General features: G+C 42.2%; 1 protein-coding gene across 1 annotated transcript in view; it reads right to left on the reverse strand.

Moving 5' to 3' along the window:
* Positions 1-25,957, reverse strand: part of LOC147100339 (A disintegrin and metalloproteinase with thrombospondin motifs 15-like) — a 50,861-nt gene extending 24,904 nt beyond the window's left edge. Inside the window, exons 1-4 of the mRNA XM_085967948.1 lie at positions 23,635-25,957; positions 18,146-18,534; positions 3,451-3,583; positions 1,598-1,765 (exon numbers count right to left, since the gene is read on the reverse strand). Coding sequence (XP_085824074.1) covers positions 1,598-1,765; positions 3,451-3,583; positions 18,146-18,534; positions 23,635-24,205 — 1,261 coding nt within the window. The 5' untranslated portion in view covers positions 24,206-25,957. The remainder of the gene's footprint in view (positions 1-1,597; positions 1,766-3,450; positions 3,584-18,145; positions 18,535-23,634) is intronic.
* Between the last annotated feature and the right edge of the window lie 232 nt (positions 25,958-26,189).

Below are 26,189 nucleotides of genomic sequence, written 5' to 3' on the forward strand. Positions count from 1 at the left end.
TGGATTCTGCAATTCTACACCATTTTTAAAATTATACGCTGAACTTGCTAGTTACATTTACATCTCTGTAAATTAGCATACTGAATTATTACCATGCACATTGAAATTGCCAAAGTAGTGCCGAGTTTTGTGCTATGTGAACTCATGTCAATTAAAAATTTAGTTAAGACCGCCCAAATTCATGTCACATAGGATCTTTTACAATTGCCAAAGGTAGAGAAATTCTTTTTGATCCTTCTAGTCTAGATTCAAACCCAAGGCCCAGAAGTGAATGAACATTGTGCCACTCAATTCCCTCCAACCCTATATTATTAAGTTACATATATTTGGCTAGAAAGTCCTCTGTAGATTACATTTATATTAAGTGCATGAAATGGATGTAATTCCATGAGAAATATCCAGCCAAGGGACTTGTGACAGGACATCATCATACATTATTTAGTTTGAAATAGACAGCTTTTAATAGGATAAACTATAGTCAAAGTGAAATAAATAAGTAAAGATTTTTGCAGCCAGGGATATAACCTTCCATATAGGACATTAGAGCTCCCTTATGCAATGGACTTTTCTGTAACAGGTCTCTTGTACAAGACTTTTGAGTATATAGAACTTCACTGATTAATACAAGTGATGGTCTATTCACATTTTTAGCATTCACTGTACAGAACAAAAATTAAAAACAACCTCACTAAAAATACTAGTCGGCGTAGGTGTTTGAAAACCAATTCATGATGAATCTCAAGATTAAAATGTCCCATCAAGTATAAGTTGTGCAGCTTGCCCACTGAAGTGTCTATTTTTCTGCCAAGCAGCAGAATGGAACCCTATCGTATTAATTATAATTTAAATTTTTCTGAAGGGGAATTCCGCAATTAGAAAAAAAAAAGCCCTGCATTTCTGGACACTTATTCTGGATTTACTCATGCATTTTTCCTCGATGCTACATAGTGCCTTTGGAACTTCATTATGCTTGCTGTTGCATTTTGCATTAATATCAATAAACGGTGTTGCTAATCTCCGAGGTAGTAACCCAGTTAAAATAAGGATCACAGTATTACCCATATCATGAATTGAACCGTTAAAAAAATGTATTCACATTACTGCTGCTGACCAGAACTGGCCTACTATCAGGTGAGTGAGTTTGAAAGAGATAAGTGATTGAACAGGACTTACAGCATATTTTTTCCTGATTGACAAAGTCCAGTTATGAACCATTAGCATTTCATATTACATTTTTCTCTAGCCTTTTTTTTTTTTAAAGACAGCTGCTAACCCATTTCAAGTTCAACAGCTGATCTCATACACCAAACCCCTACTCAAGGAGAATGGTTGGCATGTGGTGTGGTTATAATGCATTGTTTTCCGATTTTTTTGCTTCTCTACAATGGGTCGATTGTTTGAGTTGTGAAGGACAGTGTGACAGTTTTGTGAGGGTAACAGTTCAGCCCACAAAAAACAACATAGCAAATGAGCTGTATTGTTCTTCGTGAAATTCTGTTGCGAACAAAAAAAAAGTGGAAGAGGTGGGTTATTCATATAAGTAAACACATTTAAAATTCATATAGGCTTTGTCACGCAGCAACGGTTTCCTGCTTACCATGCCCACTATCCAAGAAGTCTGTGATGATTGCAGCGCTGCACACTGACCACGGTTTAGAACGATCAATATGTATGAGGGTTGGAGACATCATGTGATTGTCCTTCAGCTTCCCGAACACATTTTCACACGCCTTGACATTATCATGTGGCATATTAAACACGTGGCCTAAAACCCAAAGACAAAGGAATTCCAAATAAAAATGCAGTCATATACATCCCTCCACATGACAGCTGTCCATCATTCTGCCAGCGCCATTCATACTTCATCTTGAGCCATCCTTTGTTCCTTTACCTGTCCCATCACCACCTCCTCTGGCATTCAATGTCTCTCAATGTCTCTTTATCGCTCCTGCTTTCTATCCTATCACTGACCTTCCCTTTTGTTCTTTCATCCCCTCCCCCTTTTCCCAGCCCCCAACTTGCTTTAAAATCTGTTCCCTTTCCTGCTTTTTTCTAGTTCTGATGAAGGGTCATCGACCTGAAACATTAACTCTGTTTGAGTTTTTCCAGCGTTTTCTGTTGTTATTTCGGATTTCCAGCATCCGCAGTATTTTGCTATCATATAGATCCTGTCAGTTACTGGAGATCCTTCAGGATAAACCAATGCAAATAACTAGTTTTCTATCAAAGGAGACTGCAAAATATTGTAAGATAGTGTACGTCAAAAAGGATACCATCAACTACAGACTGGCACTGTACTCAATTGTTTCACTATACCTCAGATATATTTTGCCTCGTCTCTATATATCCTTCATCACTGGGATATGTATATTCCCTAACTATGCTATCAATAATGTTCAATGATCAGCTTTCAATGGCAAAAGAGTAGATAATCAGCTTTCGCAACCCTCCCACCAAACTCAAGCAAACTAAATGTCTGAAAGGTTTGTGCGGAAGCCAGCTTCTTCTGAAGGAAGGCCATTCAGCATGGTCACTCCACATTGTCATTGTGATAACGCTTGTAACAGGCTCCACTCATTCAGCACAGCTGCAATAAAGATGCCATCTGGCATCTCTCCAGGAACTTGAGGGAACAATGCCAACTGACGTCTAGTAGTGACTGGTGCATTCACCAGATCTGGACAGTTCAGTGACTAATCAGCAAAATCTCAATGACAATTTATTGTAATATCCAAGGGCAAATAGCTAGCAAACAGTGCTGTCTCTGGATTATCAATTCTCCTTTGTTTAGTTTCCTCGACCATAACAAATATCGGCACACACCAGTTAATGGGCACATATTCTTCAACTTGGATCCATTTCCCCTCCCTTGATAAAAATACTTGGATGAAGGCAATATTTTTGCCTGCTTTCAAGAAAATGCATTAAAAGGTTTTCACTAAATTTACAAAATATTTTACCTGGGCTGAATATCTGTCTTATTTAAGATGTTTACTTTATTCATGGGATGTGGGTGTCGCTGGCAATGCCAGCATTTATTGCCCATCCCTAATTGCCCTTTGATACAACAGAGGGCAGTTAAGAGTCAACCACATTGCTGTGGGTCTGGAGTCACATATAGGCCTGACTGGGTAAGGATGGCAGATTTCCTTCCTTAAAAAGGACATTAGTGAACTAGATGGGTTTTTAACTACAATCGGATAGTTTTATGGTCACTATTACTGATTCTAGCTTTTTAATTTTATCTTTATTTAATTAGCTGAATTTAAATCGTGGGATTTGAACTCATGTCTCCGGATCATTCATCCAGGATTACTGGTCCAGTAACATAACCACTATACTACCGTACCCTGCCACTGTACAATAGCTGGAGAACTAAAACAAAATGGGGAGCAAACATACAGAAAGGAATGTTGGATATTGCTAAATGTAATGCAATATAATCGATACCTAATTCATGTGCAGTGGTAAAGGCTGATGGGAGCCCATCGTCTTCAATGACAGAGCAGCTTCGCTTCGGGTCACACATCGTCCCCACGTCCGCCATCCCCAGCGTGTCACAGGTCTGAGCGCCGCACAAGTCCTAGAAATCAATCAAACACACACCCTTCATAAAGTAGCTGTGAGCTTGGCACACTGGTGGAAGAAGTGTTCACTGGAAATGGAAAGTGCAACCATTTAAAAAAAATAAACTCTCCCACCATCCGCGTTTAAGGTTCCACGGAACTGCATGGTGGGCAAAGTCTGTAAGGCAGTTGGTAATAACTTCTAACAATGGTAGGTTTAAACAAAAAAAGGTGAGGGCTCATTATAGTTGCGAATTCATGAAATGTTTTCAACTCAAGGTACAGACCGTCCAAGTACTAAAGTCACATCTGGCAAGCTAATGCCTGGTTAAATCATTCAGCGCGGAGTTTATCACTGCCAGCAGATTACATGTGTTTGCATTTTATTGCAAATGTCATGATTGGGAGGCTGGCTGACATATGGTAAGTTTTTTTTTTCCAAAAGTTTATTTCGAAGTAATTTTCTTTAAAAAGTCACCAACATATTTTTGCCAGCTAAATACTGAAGAGTAAGACCCTGGTTGGAAGCAGTCCTGCAACAGCTTGAAGACTGGTCGTCATAAGCTGTGTGCCACTGTACAGATTTATAGCTCTTATATGCAGCGAGTGTAAAGATCAGATTGAGTGCATCCCAAAGAATTGAAAGTGTACAGCGTGTGTTTTAGTTTCTAGTAGTATAATAAGCTCCTATTACTTTGCCACACCAAAGGGAAAGTTGCATTTTGTATTACTTTTCCCCAAAGTTGTCTAAATACAAAGGCAAGTTTATCCCCATCTGATTTCATACAGAAAGAAAATTATTCTTCCCGCATTCCAGGGTAAATGACAAGGGATCCCAGCTTTAAAGCATGGAGAAAGCTTGGACCACTTGTCATTTCCCCAGCCAATTTCTGGAAGAATGCACAGTATATTTTACTCTCAGGAAAGCTTACCCAGCCTTTACTCCACCTTTCTGTGGTGGGAGAAATGTTCCCCGCTGCATCATCTCTCATTCTGTCTGGTCGTACTAACAACGTACCTCACCGCAATGTGGTGGAAAGGGTTCTCTGTGCAACCACCACCTACATTGCTTAGGAGGGGCAACATTTCTGAGGAGAATGCAGCCAGTAAAACACGTCAACCATTACACCACAGGAAAACTTATTTTCCAAATCAACACAACCAATTATTCAGAATGTTCCAGATTGACGCCACGTGATAGTCAGAGTGATTATGTTTTGACACTGGTGTATCTTTAAAAGTATGTGCAGTAGATCCAGTTTAAATAAAATGTCGCTGTAACCTAGATACCATAAACTTATGTACTCCTTGAAACTGTTCTGACAAATGGTTTATATTTGTAGTCCCAACACACAGAAGATGGTAATACTAGAAGAGGCCAAACATTCAGCAAGATTTACCAGTTTAACAGTTCCCATCCCTGGTGAATCCTTTTTACCAACTACAGCACTGTAAGTGATTCCTTTCAATGTTTTGACTTAAAACAGCTGTAAATTAAGGGGGTAAAAATTCACATTCACAGCTGAATCATCAACTGGGATTAAGGTACTGCAGAAGATGGATTACTGATACACGGATCTGATAGCTTGTACATTGCTGATTGGTTATGTCTGTTTTAAAACATCAATGATAACATGATCCACTCGTCCCAGGGCTGTGCAGAGGGAGATAAGAGCTGGGGAGTGAATCAGTGAGTGGTATTAGGCTGGGCGCAATTTGGCTGCAGAGGCTGTTTGTTCAGATAGGCCCCAGTTTCTTCCTTCTCGGCACAAGCACAGATTCTGCTCCTGCTGTGTCTCACTTTCACAATAGTAATGGCCCGGAATTTACGGTCTTGATGACGGCGAACTGGCAGCGTTCACCGACAACCTGCCTTTGAAACTGACCGCAACTTCAGGATCTGGCGCATGACCTGAAGTTGCGGTCAGTCATTGACAGCTCCGAAACAGGCTGCGCTGTGCCCCCTCCCCCCACAACAGAGCCGGCAATCTGTGCAATCAGCCAAATCAGGGAAACTGATGAAAACTTTGGCCCTTCCACAGTAATTACGCTGTTAAATTCCCCACTAAAAGTCAGATCCAAAGGGATTAGGTGTAACTGGGATTTTGACATTGTTATTAATGCTAAACAAATGTTAAGGGCCTGGAAAACTAATTTTAATTTCGTGCAGTGTGAAATTTGTCCATTTTAATAAAAATTTAAATTAAGAAACTTTTCAAAAACATTTTTTTTTTTTTTTTTTAAAGTTTGTCCATTTTTATTTCAGGTTTGTCTTTTTCCCATATGAGCGCCCCAATCTTTGTTTCACTCTCGCTAACAGTTTTTTTTTAATTAGAATTTTAAAGAGCTTCCTGACTTCCTTGGTCGCTGTCTGTGAGAATGCGGCCTTTTGATTGGCTGCTCAGACAGCCCGTTGACGTCACCGCAGTTGGCACAAGGGGGATCCCCACTAACTCCCGTTGATTTGAATTGAAGGTCAGGAAACCCGAAGATCTTGACACAGGGATCGCGAGATCCTTGTGTGAAACGTACTTCGGGGCCAGCGGCAAACGCCTTTGCTTCGCCGCTGACCGCAAATTCCGGGCCAATATTTCCTGGTTTTGTGAAAAGGTAGTTTAGTTTGTAAATGAGATGGCGAATCTGTGGTTTCGCAGGTTGAGTTTCTCGACACAAGATATCATTTCGCTACAATGCCCCTTTAAGTGTCCGCAGTAAAGCTGAAACCTGTCCTGATGAAGGGTCTCGCTGCCTTTTGTCATTTAGGTGCTGACTGACCTGCTGCTGATTTCAAGCATTTTTCCATTTTTATTTCAGATTTCCAGCAAAGTTTTTTTTTAAAATCTGTACGGCAAAATTAAAGATAAATTATGTGAAAGTGTATGACATCTCTGATTTACCTCCAAGTGCCCTCAGTTGCTTTCCTTTGAAGCACGGTAGGTAACATCAGAGGTGGCACAGTCTGAGCTGTTCCAAGACTTTTATGCGAAATCCCTGATGACAGGGTCTTTGTATTCTGCTAGCATCTAATGCTTCTCTTTATCAGGGATAGCAAAAGTGAGTTTCAAACAACTTAAAACAAAACAGAAGTAGCTGTTGTGATTGGTATATATCTTGCACCAGTGAAGGGTATGGCAAAATGCAACGTTTTGATTTCACTGCGTTAAGGATATAATTGATTAGATGAAAGCTGATGATGTGACTGAAAGGCAGATGTGGAAAAAAGCAGATCCTCGTGTACAAGTACTCAAACCGGTGGGAAACAGACCTGAATATGACCTTTGACATCAGAGAGCTCTGCAGGTGATTAATTAGACATCTCCAATACTGAAGCCATTTGTCACAGAACATAACATCCCCATAGAGACTAGTAAAAAGGGAATGAGCTGAAAGATAAGACTAGAACATGGTGTCATTTCTCTCCCTGCATTGTAGCTTTATGAGAATTTAAGATAATATTGTTCTGTCCACATAAACCAAATTCAAAACCTTTCTCAAGTCTGACCTGTTTCATGATCCTGTGAGATATATGTTCACAAAGAATGTTAGCCAGAAATGTAGCTCATAAACAGCAGAACGTGAATACCAGCCCAGCATACCGCAGGTACAGCAGGTCCAGATATTGGGTCTTTGCCAGTAGCACCAGTGATGCATGTTCATGATTAAACTACTGCATGTTTTTGAATTGTTTGTGATTCTTCCGACCCATCAGGGACACTGTTTGCAAACATAAAGATAAACATCTCAAATAACTGAGATCCACACTGATCCTATATTATACCTCCAGCCTCTACAATACCATGTTATGCTTGTTATGTTATCAAATAAAATGCACTTCAATAGTGGGCAAAGTAACAAATGAGAGTCTGAAGGGGCAGTGGGAACAACTGATGGGCTTGTAGGAGGATTGACTGATAAACATTTTAAAACATTTTTTAGAGAGTCGATACCTCTTAGAAGGTAAAGAGACATTGGCTTCCATGGGGAGCGAACTCCCATGAACCAATGCTATATATCTGTGGTATCTTGTCTGCTGCTCTTGCTCACCTCTACCCTGTCCTACAACTAGAACAGTTAGACAGAACATAATAGAAACTTCAGTCAGGCTGATGCCAGTGCTGCTCTGCACTATCCAAGGAAAGGGAGGTCGGCGGGATGGGGGTGGGGGGGATTTACTATTTGTAGTGAAATTATAAACACACCCATAAAGATTTACAATTTTGCCACAATTAGCTAACAGAGGAAATCTTTCCCCAGGATCAGAACACAAGTTTAAATCTAAAGGTTTGGATTTTTAGCATGTCTTTTTCAGTTTTCCAATATTTTTACCTGGTAGAAATGTCAGATTTTGGTTTAAGATATGGCATTCAGTTCAATCTCCACTTATTCAAGCCCATTAAACTCAGCCAGAAATGAACAGCTAAAATATAAAAACACCTTTAAATAAATGGTACTATACCAAGGAGAATTTGACTCCAGTCCAAGTTTTTTTTTAAACTGGCACGGATTCAAATTCCTTATAATGGAGGATTTTGCTATTGTACAAGAAACTGGACCCTGAACTGATCAAGCCAATCAAATTCAGACCAACTCAGATTTCCTCCCTGGATAAGTGCTCATCACTATGACCTGTAACATATTAACCTGCCAGGAAACTTGAGACTTCCCTTGTATAGATCCCTCCCCCTGATACAGATCTGGTCCCCTGTCATCAGTAACTTATACTGCTAAAATTAAGTATTGCGAACTTTTACCAAGGTCATTGAAATTTAAACCCGCAAATCAAATTGTCAAGCCAAATTGGTACAGGTTACTGCAAAACAGAAATTCAATTTAAAAATTCTTAAACAAAGCGGACTTTTAAATTTGGATATCAATAGCCAGCTATACCCAAATATTGGAAGGGTGTATGCGTTTTTTCCCTTACCTTTTTGAAGATGCTGACTCATGCTGGGTATTGTTCAACAGGCAATGGGAACCCTCTGGTACCATGTACAAGTGCCTATATTTGAGCAGTGAGCCCAGATAGTGAGTATTTGCAGACAGCGGGGGCAACACAACTGAGCCCAGTCCTGCCCCTATCTGATGCCCTCTCACACACACTTTCCAACATGGCTACTGTGGTAAACCACTGTATTGTATATTGCCACCTCTGGGTGGCGCTGTGTATGGAGGCATGCCTCAGCTGACTCCACCCACCACTGTGTGGGTTTCGTTCAGACTTGTTCAGTCACTCACGAAGAAGCATGGTCTCTTCTTAGCTAATAAAAGCCTTATTCATCTCTTCTTTCGACTCATCATCTCTTCTTCGACTCATCACCTTTTATGAAGTAATTGATAAGCGTATCAGCTACCTAGTTAGGAAATAAATGTGGGAGCTGTTTTTTTCCTCTCCCTAGACAAAGATTTCTGAGGACACCCACCACACCATCTAACTCAACACAGACCAGGGACTGAACGGGAGTCTTCCCTGGTCTGTACGGTTCAGCACCACACAAGCGATGGGTTTACCCATCATGTTCTCAGGTGAGCTTCAGATGGGCATTAAGTTTTTCTGTAATTTATTGCAGAGAAGTACTACTAATTCTGGTTATATAACATATTGTGAGTGTGTGTGTTTGAGGAAGCCAGTATTCTGTTGTCCATGAGTAGGAATTGTGCAGCAACCATTTTGTTGACCTGAGTGGAAGAGTGAATGGTGCAGGAACGCTCAGGGGCTGGGTTCACCTTGAAATGTGGCCGTGCTGTTTTCCCTCTCACTGAATGTTATCGTTGTGCAATTAGGCTCTTTCGTGAATCTCGTGCTGACCACCACAAACTCGTTCCACATCTTATGTAGGTGTTTGTTCATAGAACAGTCACCAAACTTGAAAAGTCGTTCATTGTGTGAAGCACTTTGAAAGGTTCAGACATTCTGACCTGAAAACGAGCTACATAAATGCAAGAGTCTCTTTCTTGATCATTCCAGCATCTGTGAGGAATAGTTGCAAATGAGAGAGAGACAGATACAGAGAGAGGGAGAGAGAGTGGCAGAGACAGAAATAAACACAGGCCCAAAGACATTTCCTTCTTACTGGCAAAGCTATACTGAATACTTTAGTATCACAATTTTATTCCCATATATGGTGTTAGAACCTTATCTGTAGCTGCTGTCTACACAAAAGGAGTCACAGAGCACCCAGGGGATGAATTACAATTGTGCAGTGAGGCACTGTACAATATGCTTGCTTCTTTTGAAGGCTGGGGTTTGAACCTGGGGCTACATCCTAAAACCCATCTGCTATCGCCTTCTCATTCCAATCACTAACTGATTAGTTGGGTTCAAGCCATTGTTTCAGAACACTGTGTACTGGTTTAATATCTCTTCTAGTGGCTAGCTGACAAGATTCTAAACTAACTTTCTATAAATCTTGGCTAACAGAAGTCCATTACTGTTCTTTAAGATGCATCAAAATCAGAATTTTTTTTTTTTTAAAAAGGTGATTTTTAATCTGACGTTGGAAACCAAACCACCGGAAAACACAAGGCTATCTGGCCCATTATATGGAATGCCTAGGACGTCATTTGCCTCCCAGCACCTCACTTGTGCCACGATTTCCAATCTAGTTGACATACTTGATATGAATGACAATTATCGCACAATTCTTAAATAAGAGAAATTTCTGGAGGGAAAAAGTGGATATTACGGGGTATATTCCCCTCCCTGTGTAAAGGTAAAAATTATTTTCCTAAACTATTAAAAACCAATGACAGTTTAGCAAAAAAAGGAATTGACTTTACACAGAAAGAAATGCATCCCTAATGATTATACTTCGGTACAAGGTAACAATTCATCACAGAAATCATGAGCATTTACATCACTCCAGACAGACGGGGAAAGGCTGTTCCCACTAGTTGATGGTACAAGGACTAGGGGACACAGACTTAAGGTTTTGGGCAAGAGATACGGGGGGATGTGAGGAAAACCTTTTTTACGCAGCGAGTGGTGAGGACCTGGAACTCGCTGCCGACAGAAGTGGTGGAAGTGCAAACACTCAATGTTTTCAAGGGGAGACTGGATAGGCACTTGAGGGAAATAAACTTGCAGGACTACGGGGATAGAGCGGGGGAATGTGACTGACTGGATTGCTCTACAGAGAGCCGGCACGGACTCGATGGGCCGAATGGCCTCCTTCTGTACTGTTATGACATGATACCCCGTGTCAAGTATTTTGACCTGATCTAGCTGATAAAATCTTGATATGTTTATATGACAAAGTTCAGTCTGAAAAACAAAACAATACACAGCAACCTGTATACATGGTGTGATTAAACAATGAGGACTAGTTCCACATGAAGCAACAGATTAAGTGATTTTGATGTGTTCATGTAATTAGAGCCATTATGTTAAAGTCAGGCGGTTTGTGCTAAGATTTCAGCCAAGATTCTCCCACTGAATGACTGAACTGTGCAATTAATATGAAATTAAAGGATCCTAAATGGTCTACAGAAATGACTGGTACATGTTCCGGCAAAATAGTAGACTTCAGAGCAAGAATGCTTGACTTAAAAGTTAGCGTTTAAGAAGATTGTAGGCAGCCTGCTTTAACTTTGTGATGTTAAACTGACCAAACAGTGGGCTTTTTTTTTTGCAACATTAGAAATTCTACTGGTAGTCAGAGTCTAGTGAGCTGAGGGCACAATGAAAAAGGTAGAGGTCAACGCTGCTCATTTTCACTACTCTCAACATCATGCAAGTATCAAAATGGTAGGTGCAGTATAACTGCACCAAAAGACAACACTTATCAAGGCCTGGTGGAATATGTGAAGTGATTTTGGAATGTACTGTATATCAAATGTTAACAAAGAATTCACAAGCCTGCCTCCAGGTCTTTTACACATCAAAATGTGAAAGAATGTCAGATCTTAACAATACTGTGTAAATAGCAAAGAAGAAATATATAGTAGGTGTGTTAATTACACAGGCACAACTTCACCTCTTTTCATAATTTGCACACAAAAAGGATGCAGTACTTAAGAATACAAGCATCAATTTGTAATACATGTTTTAGCATGTCGGATATATTCTAATAGCTTCCCATGGAATTGGTGTTAAGGACCGAACAGAGAGTTTCCAATACTATAACAACAACTTGTATTTATATAGCACCTTAATGTAGTAAAATGTCTCAAGGCGCTTCACAGGAGCGTTATCAAACAAATCTTTTGACACTGAGCCACATAAGGAGATATTAGGGCATAATACGACAAGCTTGGTCAAAGAGGTAGGTTTTAAGGAGCGTCTTAAAGGAGGAAAGAAAGGTCGAGAGGAGGAGAAGTTTAGGGAGGGAATTCTAGAGCTTGGGGCCGTGGCAGCTGAAACAGGGCCACCAATGGTGGATTAAAATCGTGGATGCTCAAGAGGCCAGAATTAGAGGAGCGCAAATATCTCAGAGGGTTGTAATCTCGAGGAGATTACAGGAGATAGGGAGGGATGAGGCCACAGGGAGGGATTTGAAAACAAGGATGAGAATTTTAAAATGGAGGCGTTGCTTAACCAGGAGCCAATGTGGGTCAGCGAACACAGGGGAGATGGGTGAACGGGACTTGGTGCGAGTTAGGACACGGACAGCAGAGGTTTATAATCATATGATTATTATGATGAGGAATTTTCCAGGAAATTCATATACATTAATATACTTTGGTCCATTTGCAGGTTTACTTAATGCTGAACCAAAAGTGAAGTAGATTCAAATTAAAAGTTCTGCATGTTTAGCAAGTGGATTCACTGCACTAAGAATCACATAAACTTTAAGGGCACAGAGCTCTCCTGAGGTACGGGCCAACATTCCTCCTCAACCAATGCCACCAAAATAAACAGGTTGATTGGTCTTCTCATTGCGGTCTCATTCCTGGCACAGAATGGCTGCTGCGTTTGCCTACACAACAGTCACTTCACCTCAAAAATGATTCCTTATGTGAAATGCTGAGAGATGTTGCGACATGATAAGTTACAATTGCAAAGAAATTCACCCACATTGAAGCTGGAATCAGGTTAGATTAGACCTAAATATGTGCTAGATTTGTATGTTGAGGTGATAATAAGGTTTTTTCTTCATCTATTGCGATGATGCAATGGAATTTTGATAATGCCATTTTTCCCCATCTTCATGCAGGTTAAAATGGCTTAGTTGCTTTTTTTTTGAAGCCTTTTGTTTCTGTGATCTATTGAGATGACCAAACCTAGTTTGCAATTACTACAAATGGGCCAAAACATAGGATCACCAAGGGCTATTACATGCTGATACTTTGTGATACTGTTAATTATTGGATAAATATAATAACAACTGGCTTAATGATTTGGGAAATAACTATCCCTATGTTTGGACCAGGATTGATACTTGAGTGAAGGAATAATCTATCAGTTTCAAGGCTGTGTTTTCTTCTATGCACAATCATTCCAAATTAGATATAGCAACTAGTATTGTTTTTCTAACCCTGTAAATTGACTATTTGTCCACAATTCCTAAAACCTTGGCTCCTTTGCTAAGTTTCCACTGCTGCCCTTTTTGTTCAGCACTCCAGATAAAAGCTTCCTCTGCACAGCATCTCCTAAGTGGGGTGGAGAACTCTGAGACCCCTGCAATAAATTCAGATCAAGGATATCCAAATTCACTTTGAAGTCCCCACATTAGCAAGGTCAGAATAGCAGACGTGCCATCCCCTTATGGCTTCCGGAGGTCAAGAAGTGTGTAAACCTACTATGATCACTCAAACCTTCTCCCTGGGTCTGAATATCTTCCCATGAACAAAACACACTGTTGATTGAATTTAACTGCTCAGGTCAACTACCTCTTTTTAGTTCATAAGAAATACTGCAAGTGACCTGGTGTTTTGAAAGGGACGCCATCTTGAGATATAAAATATATCGGCCCGGATTTTGCGGGGCTGATGACGGACTACGCTCAGTGTACGCCGTCGTAAGCCTGGTACCAAGGCCCCGCGAGTTCCGGGTTTCCGTGTGCGCTGTGCATGCGCGAAAACCCAGAACCTGCGATCTGTCAAGGTTCGCCTTGAGAGATCTACCGGACTGACCCAAAAATCACTTTAGCTGGTGCAGAGTTGGGCTATTTGCCCAGCAGCTGCCCAGCAAATGCCCACAAAACCCTTACGCCTGGTAAAAGCAGGTGCAGTGCCTGCCTTCACCAGTGTAAGGTTTAATATAAATGTAAAACTAAAAAGTTAAAAATAAAAAAAATCCACAAACATTCGTTTATGCAAATTTTGTCCCAGGTTAAAATGTTTACTTTTTTTTTTAATTACATATTTATAATAAATGCTTCATTAAAGGGGCCTTTAATTAAATTTAAAATGGGAACATTTATTTTTATTCCCGTTTTGTAAATTATTTAATTATTTGGGGATTCCTCATATGCCACCTTCTCAAGGGCAACTAGGGATGGGCAATAAATGCTGGCCTTGCCATCGACGTTCACATCCCATGAATGAATGGAAAAAAAAGTGAGTTGCAACAATTCCCCTGTAAAGAACATGAAAGTTTGTTAGTTTATGGTTATGCAATAGCTGCTAACTTAGGAGTGAGTGTACATTGGACAGTAGAACCAATTTTAAAAGGAGACGTTGCCTATCAGAACACAATTTCACTTGGTCATGAACTATTTAAGTTACAGATGAAGGTAGTCACATTTGTAGGAACTTCATAAACCAAAGCAACTGAAACTGCAGGACATCAAACTCTTAATGAATATAAAACATTTTAAAAAAGTAACGCTGACTATGGGAGTGAAAGTTAAGAGTTATCACACATCGCAATTTCCAGGTTTATATATTATGGTAGAAGCACTTAACACATTCCTTTGTCCAATACTTTAACAGAAGCATTAACTTTTTAAATAAACCAGCTAACACATCTATTTAGTGACAGAGGAATTTGACATTAATGTATTAAGCATTTGTATGATAATATCACACAGCGTAAATTCCAGGTTCCAGTCAGTGTGCAGATAGATGTTAAACACTTTGTGAATGGAGTTTCCATTGATCTGTGAATGAAGTTTCCATTGATCTGCGGCGTGCATTCCACAGCCCCTGACCGATTAAACAATGGAAAATTAATGGTCAGAGTTTCACCATAATGAGTTTGTTTATTTAAATGTAACAGAAGTGCAACTTAGTTTGGTTACACATGAAGTGAATTGGGAGATTGCCATTTTCCAACAGAAACTCAGTTCCACCATATCAGAATTCATTGTAAACCAATTCTACTGTACCAGTAAACTAAAGCAATGGCTTTGTGGCTACCCTTAGGTTAATAAGCTCACGCTTTATCTTTTTCATTGTGCCCATCTGGTAAGTGCCATCAACCGATGTGGAAAAGATGGCAAAACACAGGCTGGAGAATCGTCCACTTCCAGCCTCAGCGGGCGAGAAGTGGGCGGGCCGCCTGCCCGAAACCGGCATCAGGGGGACCTGACCCAGGTTCGGGCCTCGTCTGAACATTGTTGGTGAGCTGCAACAATTGGGCACTCAGTTGTGGGAGGGCAGGAAATGGGCCGGTTACTATGCTGAGCCGGATGGGGGTGGGGGTGGGGGTGGGAAGGAGCCAATCCCTGAGGGAGGGCAGCACAGGCCGGCAGTGAAGAAACATAGTTTGGAGTGGTCACCGGCAGTCCCTTTAAGGAGCGCTGGTTAGATCGCTTACCGCCTTCAAATGGGCAGAGCGTGCGCAGCTCATGTTCCACCCGTCTGCACTTCAAATTGCAATCGAGTCCTACAGCAGCGTAGATCCTGGATTTGCATATTTGAACAGCCTCCCCACTGGAAACGGGCGGGCGTGCTGTTTGTCCATTTACTGGCCCACCTGAAAATTGCATTAGGCAAGCCTTGGACTGAGGAGCCCTCTCCCTCCAGGCTCCAACTGCCATCCGCCCATTTGTCAGGTGAGAAATGTGCAGCCAGCAGTTTTAAATCACCCCCAGTGAGTGAGGCAGGAACTAGATGCCTAAAGAATGTGCTTTTGGCTACACCGATTGCAGACTCGATGGACCGAATGGCCTCCTTCTTTGCTGTACTAATCTATGATTCTATAATACAAGTTTTGAGAAGATGTCACAAACTCCATCCCAACTATCTCTTAAATCTCCAACCCCTCGAATACCATTTCAGCACAAAGAATTACTGGTCACATTGAGTTGAACTTTGCATATGGCCATGTATATTGACCAAACAACCTGGATGGTTCAAAAATCAGGTGATTTGACTAAAATAGATGGTTCCATCTGTAAATAGCATGATTTTCTAGGGAGGTTCCGTAGACTACAATGTAGTCATGAACAAGATTAGTAAACATTGCTTATACTCTAGTATATCGCAAGCAAATTACATCACATGGCTACTTACAAGGCCTGATTCTAACATAACTAAGACTTAGACCTGAACAGCTAAACAGACGACAACATTTTTTTTTTTACTTCCTATGTTCTTACAAAGTTTATAGTTGGAGCATCTGCTCTCTTAAGTTTTAGAGAGTGAACCTTGGCTTTGAATGCATCAGAGGACAGGACCCTATAATCGCAGAGTGGAGCTGCTTCAAGCCTGGGAACAAAGCCAGTAAGGCATGAAAACAAGAGTTATGGAAAGGCAAGTGACCATGGTATACAATAACAGAACAGAGCATGAGAAAGTAAATGGTGTCTGGCCTGGGAGGAGGAGAACAGAAATGCTGAAAACAGGTTAACAAATTATGCATTTCTAATTTTTCCTGATATTTTGTGTCAAAAAGAAATGTAGAAGTCAACAGGAAATGTAGAAATATCGACAGGAGGATACATCTGGAGCTGAAGGGAAACAGAACTCATGCACACCTCGCCCGAAACCCATGTCTGCTGTGGAAGCTACATGTGTAAGTAGAGATACATTCAGAAAGCAAGTGCAGTACCATGGTGATTGGAGTTTTGAAATACCTGATTCAACCTATCTCAGGATAGAAGGTCGGAATGTATCAGTTGATCTGTCCCTCTAAACCATAATAGGACTAGAAAAGCACATGCAAACACCTGTGATCATAGTGCATACAAACAAAGCTTGCAGCTCTGCAACACCAATGATCTCCCAATAACACTAGTCACAACAAGAATTAGCAGTCGTGGTGCTACAATTTACCTCAGTGTCGTTGGGCTCGGGGAGTGGAACATTAAATCAGGCAGGGTCCCACTCTTATTTGCTATCCAACGGCCCCTGCTGTACACTTGCATGGGCATCAAAGAACGGAATCGAGCTCATCTTGTGATGCTCTCCATAAATGAATAGTCTGCTGACACTCATTGCGTAGGCTACTTAAGAATGACTAGTGTGGCGAGGTGCCAGAGGGCAGCTTGTACACTTGGAACTGTATCCGAGCAAGAATAAAAAGTGGAGGGAGAAAAAAAGGGAGCAAATAAAACACATTTTATGATTTAGATTGATTTTACTTGAGTCGGAATATCAAGAGCAAAAATGTAATCAATCTTGTTTCTATTCAGTTGGCTAGAACACTTCTCACAAACCCTGTTACGGTGTTTAAACATTACCTGATTGGATCAGGTTAAAGACTGATTTAGCGTTGCTATTTTCCTCTGACCTGGTATATAGTTAATTGAGTAAGTGTCCAAACTGAACATGTGCCATTAATAACCAAACCATCAAGAAACTGGTTTTGTGAACCTGAGGAGACATTAGTAGTCAATGATTGACAGGATAAAACACACAAGCTGTCCAAATGAAGAAGAGCAGACACGAGTTTCAGGGTCAATGCTCCAGTGGTCTAGAAATGGAGCTGTTCTGGCATGTTGAATTTTGATCTATAAAAACAAAAATGCATGAGTCTGCATTGAATAGGACATGCTAATTAAAGAGCCAGTTTAGTCCAGCTCATTGCTAAAATTTTTGTACCTGGTACCTATCCTCCATAACAATAATAAGATGCATATGGAGCTATTGAAATAAATGGGAAGCAGAAACTCAAGCTGCAATAGCATAATGACCCCATCCTAACTCAGTCATTTTCCTTCAATGGATAACCCATTGACACAAAATATTATATAACTATGAATTACTAAAATTAGTGTGGATTTTTTTTTTACTGTATATGCATAAGAGGAGTTGCACTAAATCCTCGCTGATACATTTTCTTTGGAAGCATTGTAAAATGATGGTATAAATTGGGTGCCTTACACGTTTTCTTGTATCAGAGAAGGAACCACAGTGCGTGATATATTAGATGTTAGCAGGTTATGCAGTGCAACACAGCCTAGGCCTAGTGTATTTTGTCGCATGGCACAGCGATTAAACTTGTTGCATTTTAGTGAAAAGTCAAATTTCTGATGGAGCAGAAGGGGAGTGTTGTTGGAGCTGTCCAGGTGGAACTGACAGCACAGCCACGTCTTAGGCCGTAGAATCGTTCAGTATTCCAGTGAGGAAAGGTCTGTGCAGACAAGGAACATACGCTGATAAGACACCACCAAACTGGAGACTGACTTTTCAGTGCTCTTAATGGGTACTGACAGGTCATCAATCACAATAGAAAAGGGGATGGAGGAACATACCTGTTTTGTGAAAAGGACAGCAGTGTCATAATACTCAGGATTCTTATCGCTGGCCTTGTTAAACTTCTTCTGCCACACACAAAAGTTTCTCAGAGTTAGCGCTGCATTGCTGGAGATTTTCGGGCCCTTGTCTTCATGATTGATGACCATTAACTTCACCACCACAACGCTGACAGGGTTCAATATGCTGGGGTGTTTGTATAACCTGGCTGCCACTGCCATTAACATCAGGACGTAGTGTTTAAGGTCGTCACCGTGGAAGTTGGCCATGGACTCATCGGCCACGACTAAGGTTTCCACAAAACGGGGAACTGATGCAAAACGCTTGGATCTACCGGACTTTTTACCCGCAAGTTCCCCTTTAGGTGAAGGATCCATGGTATGGGATGCTTTAAAAGAGAAAATTTAAAATGTGTTAGTAGGCGTCTGATGCTGGCTATGCTAGTGTTTGCCTTTATTAAATAGACATTTGTTTTAAGAGTACAACTTAACCCACAAACAAAACAAGATCTTCATGTACATCGATAGAACTTGCACCTGAGTGGAATATGCACCTGATGATATGGGTACCCAGCCATAGGTACGACAGTATTGTAAAATTGCTTTTCTGGTGGATTTCTTGGCACACCAGTGCCACCGGGTCCCAAAATGCCCATCTTATAAAGCTGGCAGCAATACCACGGTGAAGTTGCCAGATTGTTAAGCTGGGAGAATTTGTTAAAATGGCCAGCATTAGCAAGTCTGGCAAATACACTTCGGGATAACTGCTGACAAGTGTGTTTCAGGAGCCAGCAATACTGGCGTGCCCCTAAACTAAATACACAGCTTAAAAATACAAGGACATAATTACACTGCTAGCCAGAATGCCAATTAAAGCTGGGTTCAGTAGCTGACTATCCACGGTCAGACTTGCCAAATCCCATTCATCAAAAGTATCATCAGTTTTAAATAGCTATCCACCAATTATTGTACTGGGTTCAAGAGGCAATGAGATGCCGTTTTGTAGAGAGAAGAGAATGAAGGATATGCTGAGAAGGTGGGTATTGGAGTTGATCTATTTAAATGGGCCTAATGGCCCTTGATGTATTTACTATCTACCATCCACATCTATGGGAGATGGAGCACACAAAGTTGCAACTAGAAGATTGTTTTAAAACAATGTTAATGTCAATGTTAATCTTGCTGATCTGTTGATCAATAGAATTTCCCTTGAATTTAAAGAAAGTCAAATAACAAAATCCATTTTCAGTCAGCCGGTCAGCATGGAAAGTAATTAGATAAGTGACAAATATAACCGTACTGAATGAGCTAATGTACTGTGTGTTAGGTTTGCTAGTTATGGTGATCACAAAGCATGTGGAACAATAATGTGTGGAGTTTGCACATTCTCCCCGTGTTTGCGTGGGTTTCCTCCGGGTGCTCCGGTTTCCTCCCACAGTCCAAAGATGTGCGGGTTAGGTTGATTGGCTATGATAAAAAATTGACCCTTAGTGTTAGGGGGATTAAATACGTGGGGTTACGGGGATAGGGTGGGATATGTGTTGGTGTAGGGGTTACGGGGATCGGGTGGGATATGTGTCGGTGCAGGCTCGATGGGCCGAAATGGCCTCTATCTGCACTGTGGTGATTCTGTGAATATTGATAAATGCTTCATCATCATCTTCAGCACATTGAAACATCAAATCAGCATGAGCCATTATAGTGGCCCTTTTGGTGGTCTTGCAGCTCCAGATTTTATGAGCTCTCTGTAGTTAGAAAACCTCACATGTCCTGAAGTTGTTTCATTTTAAAAATGTAAAACTGGGTTCCATTTTTCTCTTTCTTAGGACCATAGGCCTGGTACCATTGGGTTATTGTATAGAACACAGCACATTGCATGTGTAGAAACAATGAATTTGCCCAAACTGTTTGGTCTCCAGAGATCTGAATGGTGGGACGTTAGCCTTGCTGGAAGCATTGAACCCGCCCCCCACCCATCCCCCCTGCATAGCTCTGTCCTTCTATAAACTGCGTACAATAAGTTGATCTGGCAATGCTGTCAGCCAGGGTTGGTGCATGAGGTAGGGCTATCTCTGAAAAAGGAAAATAAGAAATGTTACCAAAAAAATCATAGAAATGCATAGAAAGATGGAAGAGATATACTGTATTAGTAAAATAAATGAATGGAATCAAGTGATCTGATCAGCTATGTGAGCACCAAATGTGTCATAGCATAATAAAGAACTGCAACACTGCATGAGAGTTCACTGCCAAGATCTATCCATTAAATTTAAAAAAACTGTCCTACTTACTAATATTATAATGGATATCCCAGTGCACTTTGTACTGGATAGAGAATGGAGATCTGTTTAAGTAACTCGCTGTCCTCTACTCCAATGTAAATTATTATTTCACCCTCCTTTTCTCTTAAAAAGATGCCAACTCTTACTGGGGTAAAGTTTGGCTGGACCGAACAGCCATCTGGGGGTAACTTGTCCAAATGACCATTCTTCATGTGTGAAGCTAGACAGTAACTATTGGCAAGACTATTCAAGCATCAATAGGCATCAAACTGTATCCAATCCGTTCCTTACCCGACATCCATATACACCCATTTTCTGCCAGGGGATGCTGGACATTAATCGGGAGCAGGAATTCCAGCTGAATTTTATTACCTCCCTAGGCTGCAACATTGAAGCATCCCAACTGCTAGTCCAGGCAAGATCAGCTAACTCAACATAGTGGAGGAATCAAATCCGAGGCCTTTGAATCTTTATGGCTTAGCACCAAAAACACACCGTGCATTTCCCCACTAAGGTATCGGGGAAGCTACTGATCAGGTGATTCTGATAATCTCGGAAATCTCCAAATCTCAAGTGGTTCGTAAAGAGAATAGAATTCCATGATTGAATTGCACCATTTAACTCACTGCCAGTCAGTCGTTAGTCCTGTTCCAGTTAAGGGCAAGCTGAATTTGTCCAAAAGAGAGGTGACAAAAGTACTGTGTCACAAATTGTTCTCAGTAGAAATTACCTTATGATTAATAATTAATGTTCTAAGTGATATACAGCATAAAGAGGGTTTGCATGTAATCCAATGAAAGCTAGGAGGCACAGCACAGTCATTTTCATAAAGCTACAGAATATCTTAATTAAGTTAGATAACCTCATTCCAATTGTCCTGGATTCCCTCGTTTCATAGGCTGTGCATTGAGGGTAAATATTGGTTACTAGAGGATAGGCTTAATCTTATAATTGTAGTCTAGTTGATATGAATAGGGGAGGAGAGATGCAATGGGCTCTTAAGCGGTTTTGAAGGCATTCATCAAAATGGTACTTACGCAGTTGCCAAATATGTTGAATAGTTTTCTACAATAAAGGTTTGTCTTAGATTTAATTATCATCCCACTGTGTGAGACAGTGGTAGAGATGGAGGAAGGGTGGGTGGGGGGGGGAGGTGAAGTGACAATAAAGCAATCCGTCACGTATGATCTGAGCTACAACAATAACTTGCTTGCATTTATATAGCATCTTTAACATAGGAAAATGTCCCAAGGCACTTCACAGGAGCATGAGAAGACAACGAACAAGTGATGCTGAGCCAAAGAAAGAAATATTAGGACAGGTGACTAAAAGCTTTGTCAAAGAGATAGGTCTTAAAAGGGAGAGCGCGAGGTGGAGAAATTTCAGAGCTCATGGCTTAGACGGCTGAAGGCACGGCCGCCAATGGTGGGGTGAGGGGATTGGTGGATGGGACAAGAGGCCAGAGTTGGAGGAATGCAGAGATCTTGGAGGGTTGTAGGGCTGGAGGAGGTTACAGAGATAGGGAGGGGCGAGGCCATGTAGGGATGTGAACAGGAGGATGAGAATTTTGGTGGGCCGAGAGCCAATGTGGGTCAGTGAGCACAGGGGTGATGGGTGACCGGGACTTGGTGCGGGTTAGGGTACGGGCAGCAGAGTTTTGGATGAGTTCACGTGTATCGAAGGTAGAAGATAGGAGGCCAGTCGACTAGGATAGCACTGGAGTAGTCAAATCTGGAGGAAACAAAAGTGTGGATGAGGGTTTCAACAGCAGATAAGCTGAGGCAAAAGTGGAGGCGGGCGATGTTACCGAGGTGCAAGTAGGCAGACTTTGTAATGGAAGGGCTATGGGGTCGGAAGCTCAGCTCAAGGTCAAATAGGCTGCCAAGGTGCAAGGTTGCAGTTTCACCTTCAGCCCAATAGTGGCCAGGGAGGCGGGGTGGAATCAGTGGCAAGTGTCCAGAGTTTGTAGCTTCGGTCTTCACAACGTTTGTAGAAAATTGCGGCGCATCCAGGACTGGATGTGGGAGAAGCAGTCTGACAGCACAGAGGCAGTCCGGCAGTTCTGTGCCATGCCATGCTGCAGATTACGACAAAGTAAACGCTTGATATTGAAACTGAACATGTGTCGGAATGAACTAAACCGGGAAATGTGGGATGTCGTTGTGCAGAACTGGTCCCACAGCCTCCAAAGGGTTAACAGCTAAAGCCATTCCAGTCACGGGGACACTGTTGGTCCGTCAATGATTCAGCTGCAAGATGTTTGAGCCGCCGCCGCTGTTAAGGAGTGAAAGCTCATCGTGGCTCTGAGAATCATAAAGATGCGATATCACAATCACCAGAACATTAGAAACACCCCCACTCCCGCCAATGTGACAGGGCGGCAACAGATGTGGATAAAATGCACAGCTGCAGTGCGGGGGTCACACATGACAAGTTTGATCACGTGAAATGCAGGGTTCAACCCCTCTGTAGAGATACAGTAAGGGGAGCAGAACACATCCTGACAGAACCAGTGTAAAGAAGGAGCTTAAAAACTTCAGCTGACTGTCACTGGCCCCGAGAGAAGGAACGGGGAGATCGGGGTGGGAAGGAAAGGCGAAGTTTCACTTTGCAGTAAGAAAAATGGTTCTGGAAACCGCAATCCCGTTAGCGCCAAGTGTAATTACAGTGACTGCAGTTACAGTTACAGTGTGCAACATCTCCTTACAAAAAGGCACGGTGCGCATTTGCAGTGGTTGCCTCGGACATGTCAGAGTTTTACTGCATTTGATAAATATTTTACCCATATAAAGTCAGAACTGCAGGAAATGATGGCGCAAAGGCGGGAAAAAGAAAGAATTTTGTACAAAACGGCTGAGTCTGCAGATTAGCAGAGCAATGCGCACAATGTTGTTACCGGCTTCCTGGTGTAACTGGCCGGCTGGTCACTTCCCGACCCAAGTCAGTTACCGAAATTGACAAATCCAAAAAGTGCTGACTGTAGACAAAACCTGCGTTAAATTAAAAATTTAAATGCAATTCAGTAAAATATAATCAGTTAAAAGGAGCCCCAACATGTTTCAATGTCATTGCAGCTGTGTGACCGGGAATTCTGATGTAGATTTGACGTAAATCAGGGAAAGAGATTTTGACGCGCCTCCTAAATTTAAATGAGTCTGCAAATTGCAAATGCTCTTGCTAGAGAAATAAAATAAAAAATCAGATCACCTTTAAATTTCTCGAGGACTTCTACATTGGCGTGGGTCCCGCTCACGCCGCATCGGGAGGTGGCGTTAACCGAGGGAATGGGGGCGCTCCTGCGGCGGATAACGTGAGTGCTGTCGGCACCTGCGCCGGCCGGGGTCCCGCTCTGGTTTTTAAGCGGTTGGATGAGATACTCCGATCCGTTGGAACCAAAAGCTCCGTGCATCCCGTCGCACAGGCTGACAGCTGCAAAAGATCCCGGGTCGGCATTGACAGAGCCCGAATAGAAACAGTGGCTCAGGCTGGTACCCCAGGCGGCACTGGGCGCTGCGGCCAGCGCCTGCACGGTGAACGCCGGCGCCAGGAAATTGGAGTCGGGCACCAAATTCAAATAAAACTCCTCGTCGAACGCCTCGATTTTAAAAGCCACTTTCCGCCGCTGGACATCTTCGGTGCTTCTTTGCAAGAAGTGCTTCTCCCTGGATGCAGCGTCGAGCCGGACCGGGGTGACCAATTGACTTTCCATGGAGAGAGTGGACTCGGTGAACAGGAGGAAAAAATCCAGAATTATGATCGATCTAGTTACCGCTAACATTGTTAAATTATTCTTATTTTCTTCCAAACAAAAAAGTGAGATTCCTTTTTTTAAAAATAAAAGTCCAACGCCGATTCTTAATCTAAAAAAAGGGGGAAAGCGGGGGGAGTTCCTTTCGCATTAAAATAAATCCAGAAATATATTCTCTCAGCAATCTGTGAGCTCTGTAATGTAAAATCCACGGCTGCTGGCAGAGTGCTCCATTACCTCTGGTACCTGTGTGTTGGAGTGTGGAGGGAGCCTGTGCTTTATATACATTCTGTCATGTGTAAACAGCCGTGCAAATCAGGGCTGGGACCTCCTGGAAAATGCTTATTGGATGTATGTGTGTGTGTGTTTTTAAATATAATGTAGTGTTTCAACCACTTAGAGGCGGGTTTGCCCCCCTCCCCTCCAGATATTACCAGTGCACATCCTATCACGATAGAGATGTGTTGCATCCCACCCAGAAGAAGGATTGACCGTGGCCGGGATCCAGGGACCTGCTCTGTTATTTGAAGACCAAGTACCTGACAGGATGAATAACCGAATGTTGCACCAGCGCATCTCCACCCCGCCCCACCCCGCCAGTTAACTCCTTCAAGTCATTGCCAGCATTTCGCCGCATTTAGAATCAAGCTCCGCTAACTATATTGTGGCGTGGGATCGATTACAGATTGGCTTTCGGGATAAATCGGTTTTGATCGCTTTGAGGTTGGGCTGCGAGCCTGAAATACTGCTCGCGCGCCTCCTTCGGTGCTTTGTTAAAGTGAAGCCGCTCACACACAAGGGTCGCTGATCATTCGCCGGCGTTTGAAGGACAGACACTGAATAAAGGCGCATTGCCCTTTTAATTGTGATGATTGCTTGTGTGTCCTTATTGAATGGAAAGTAGCCGATATCCAAACTAGAATTAGACTAGTGAATCTGATGGCCGCATTCTTACACACACACACATTCCACGGACAAGACATCTTGGGGAGGAAAAGCACAGATAACAATCGCCCCAAGTGTCTTGTGGAGAGCGCAGGAGATGCAGCTGATCTTTTGACATAAAGCTTCACAGCTGGCGCTAGTTCTCGCCCTGGATTCTCAGCCCCCTGCTTTCCACAGTGTAAAATGAAGCAAGTTTGGGAGAGTGTGTGTGTTAAATCATTGCATCTCCCGGCAATTTAATTCCGATTGCTCAGTAAACGAAGCAGCAGGGCAGAGAGATACACCGAGGCTCTGCATCACACACACACACACTCGACTTGACGATCAGACCCTCCAAAAAGGGGACGCTCTCCAAGAATATCAAAAGAGTCATCGAGCGAGTCCCAGTCTTTCTAACATCTGGAGATACCTTTAAGAATGATATTTCGCTCGGGAGTCCTGCAACAATCACGAGATCTTAATTGCCCCGCAATGTAGACATATTTCCACACTCCACTTGTTACTGTTACACAAACATACCATTCTCTGAACGGTTTGAAACTTGCAGTGAAAGTATGCTGTAAACAAAGATTATTCCAATCGGACAGACCTGTGCCACTAACTGAATGCAGATGTTTACACCAATCTCCTCGTGTTAAAGCAATTAAAGGCACACACACACACAATCCTCGGATTCCTGCAGATCGGATTGTGTAACTGGCCAGTGGGAATGCGGGGAAACCATATCAACGGTTTACTAAAGCAATTAGAAAAATGAGTGAAAGAAATTATTTATTTACATTCGGGATAGTGATTGAAGCGATTTGTTTATTATTTGGGGTAGAGGGTGGTTTTTTAAAAATAAAATGCTGTCGACCTGATCGCTTCTTTGGGCGATTTGCTGGCCAACAGCGCCGACCTCGTCCTGTCGCTAAACCCGGGTACTGCAAGCGAGCTCGGCATCTGGTCTGAATCGCTGCCCGGGAGATCTTCCCGACCGCCTGGGATCCCGGGGGCAAAGGTCTTCACTTAAAGCGGAGAGCCGGAGCCGACCCCTCCCCGGGTCCCGCAGGGCCTGGGTTCATGTCAG

Source organism: Somniosus microcephalus, chromosome 26 (genome assembly GCF_052327205.1).
Source record: "Somniosus microcephalus isolate GS21.2 chromosome 26, FLI_Smic_1.0, whole genome shotgun sequence".
Taxonomy (NCBI): domain Eukaryota; kingdom Metazoa; phylum Chordata; class Chondrichthyes; order Squaliformes; family Somniosidae; genus Somniosus; species Somniosus microcephalus.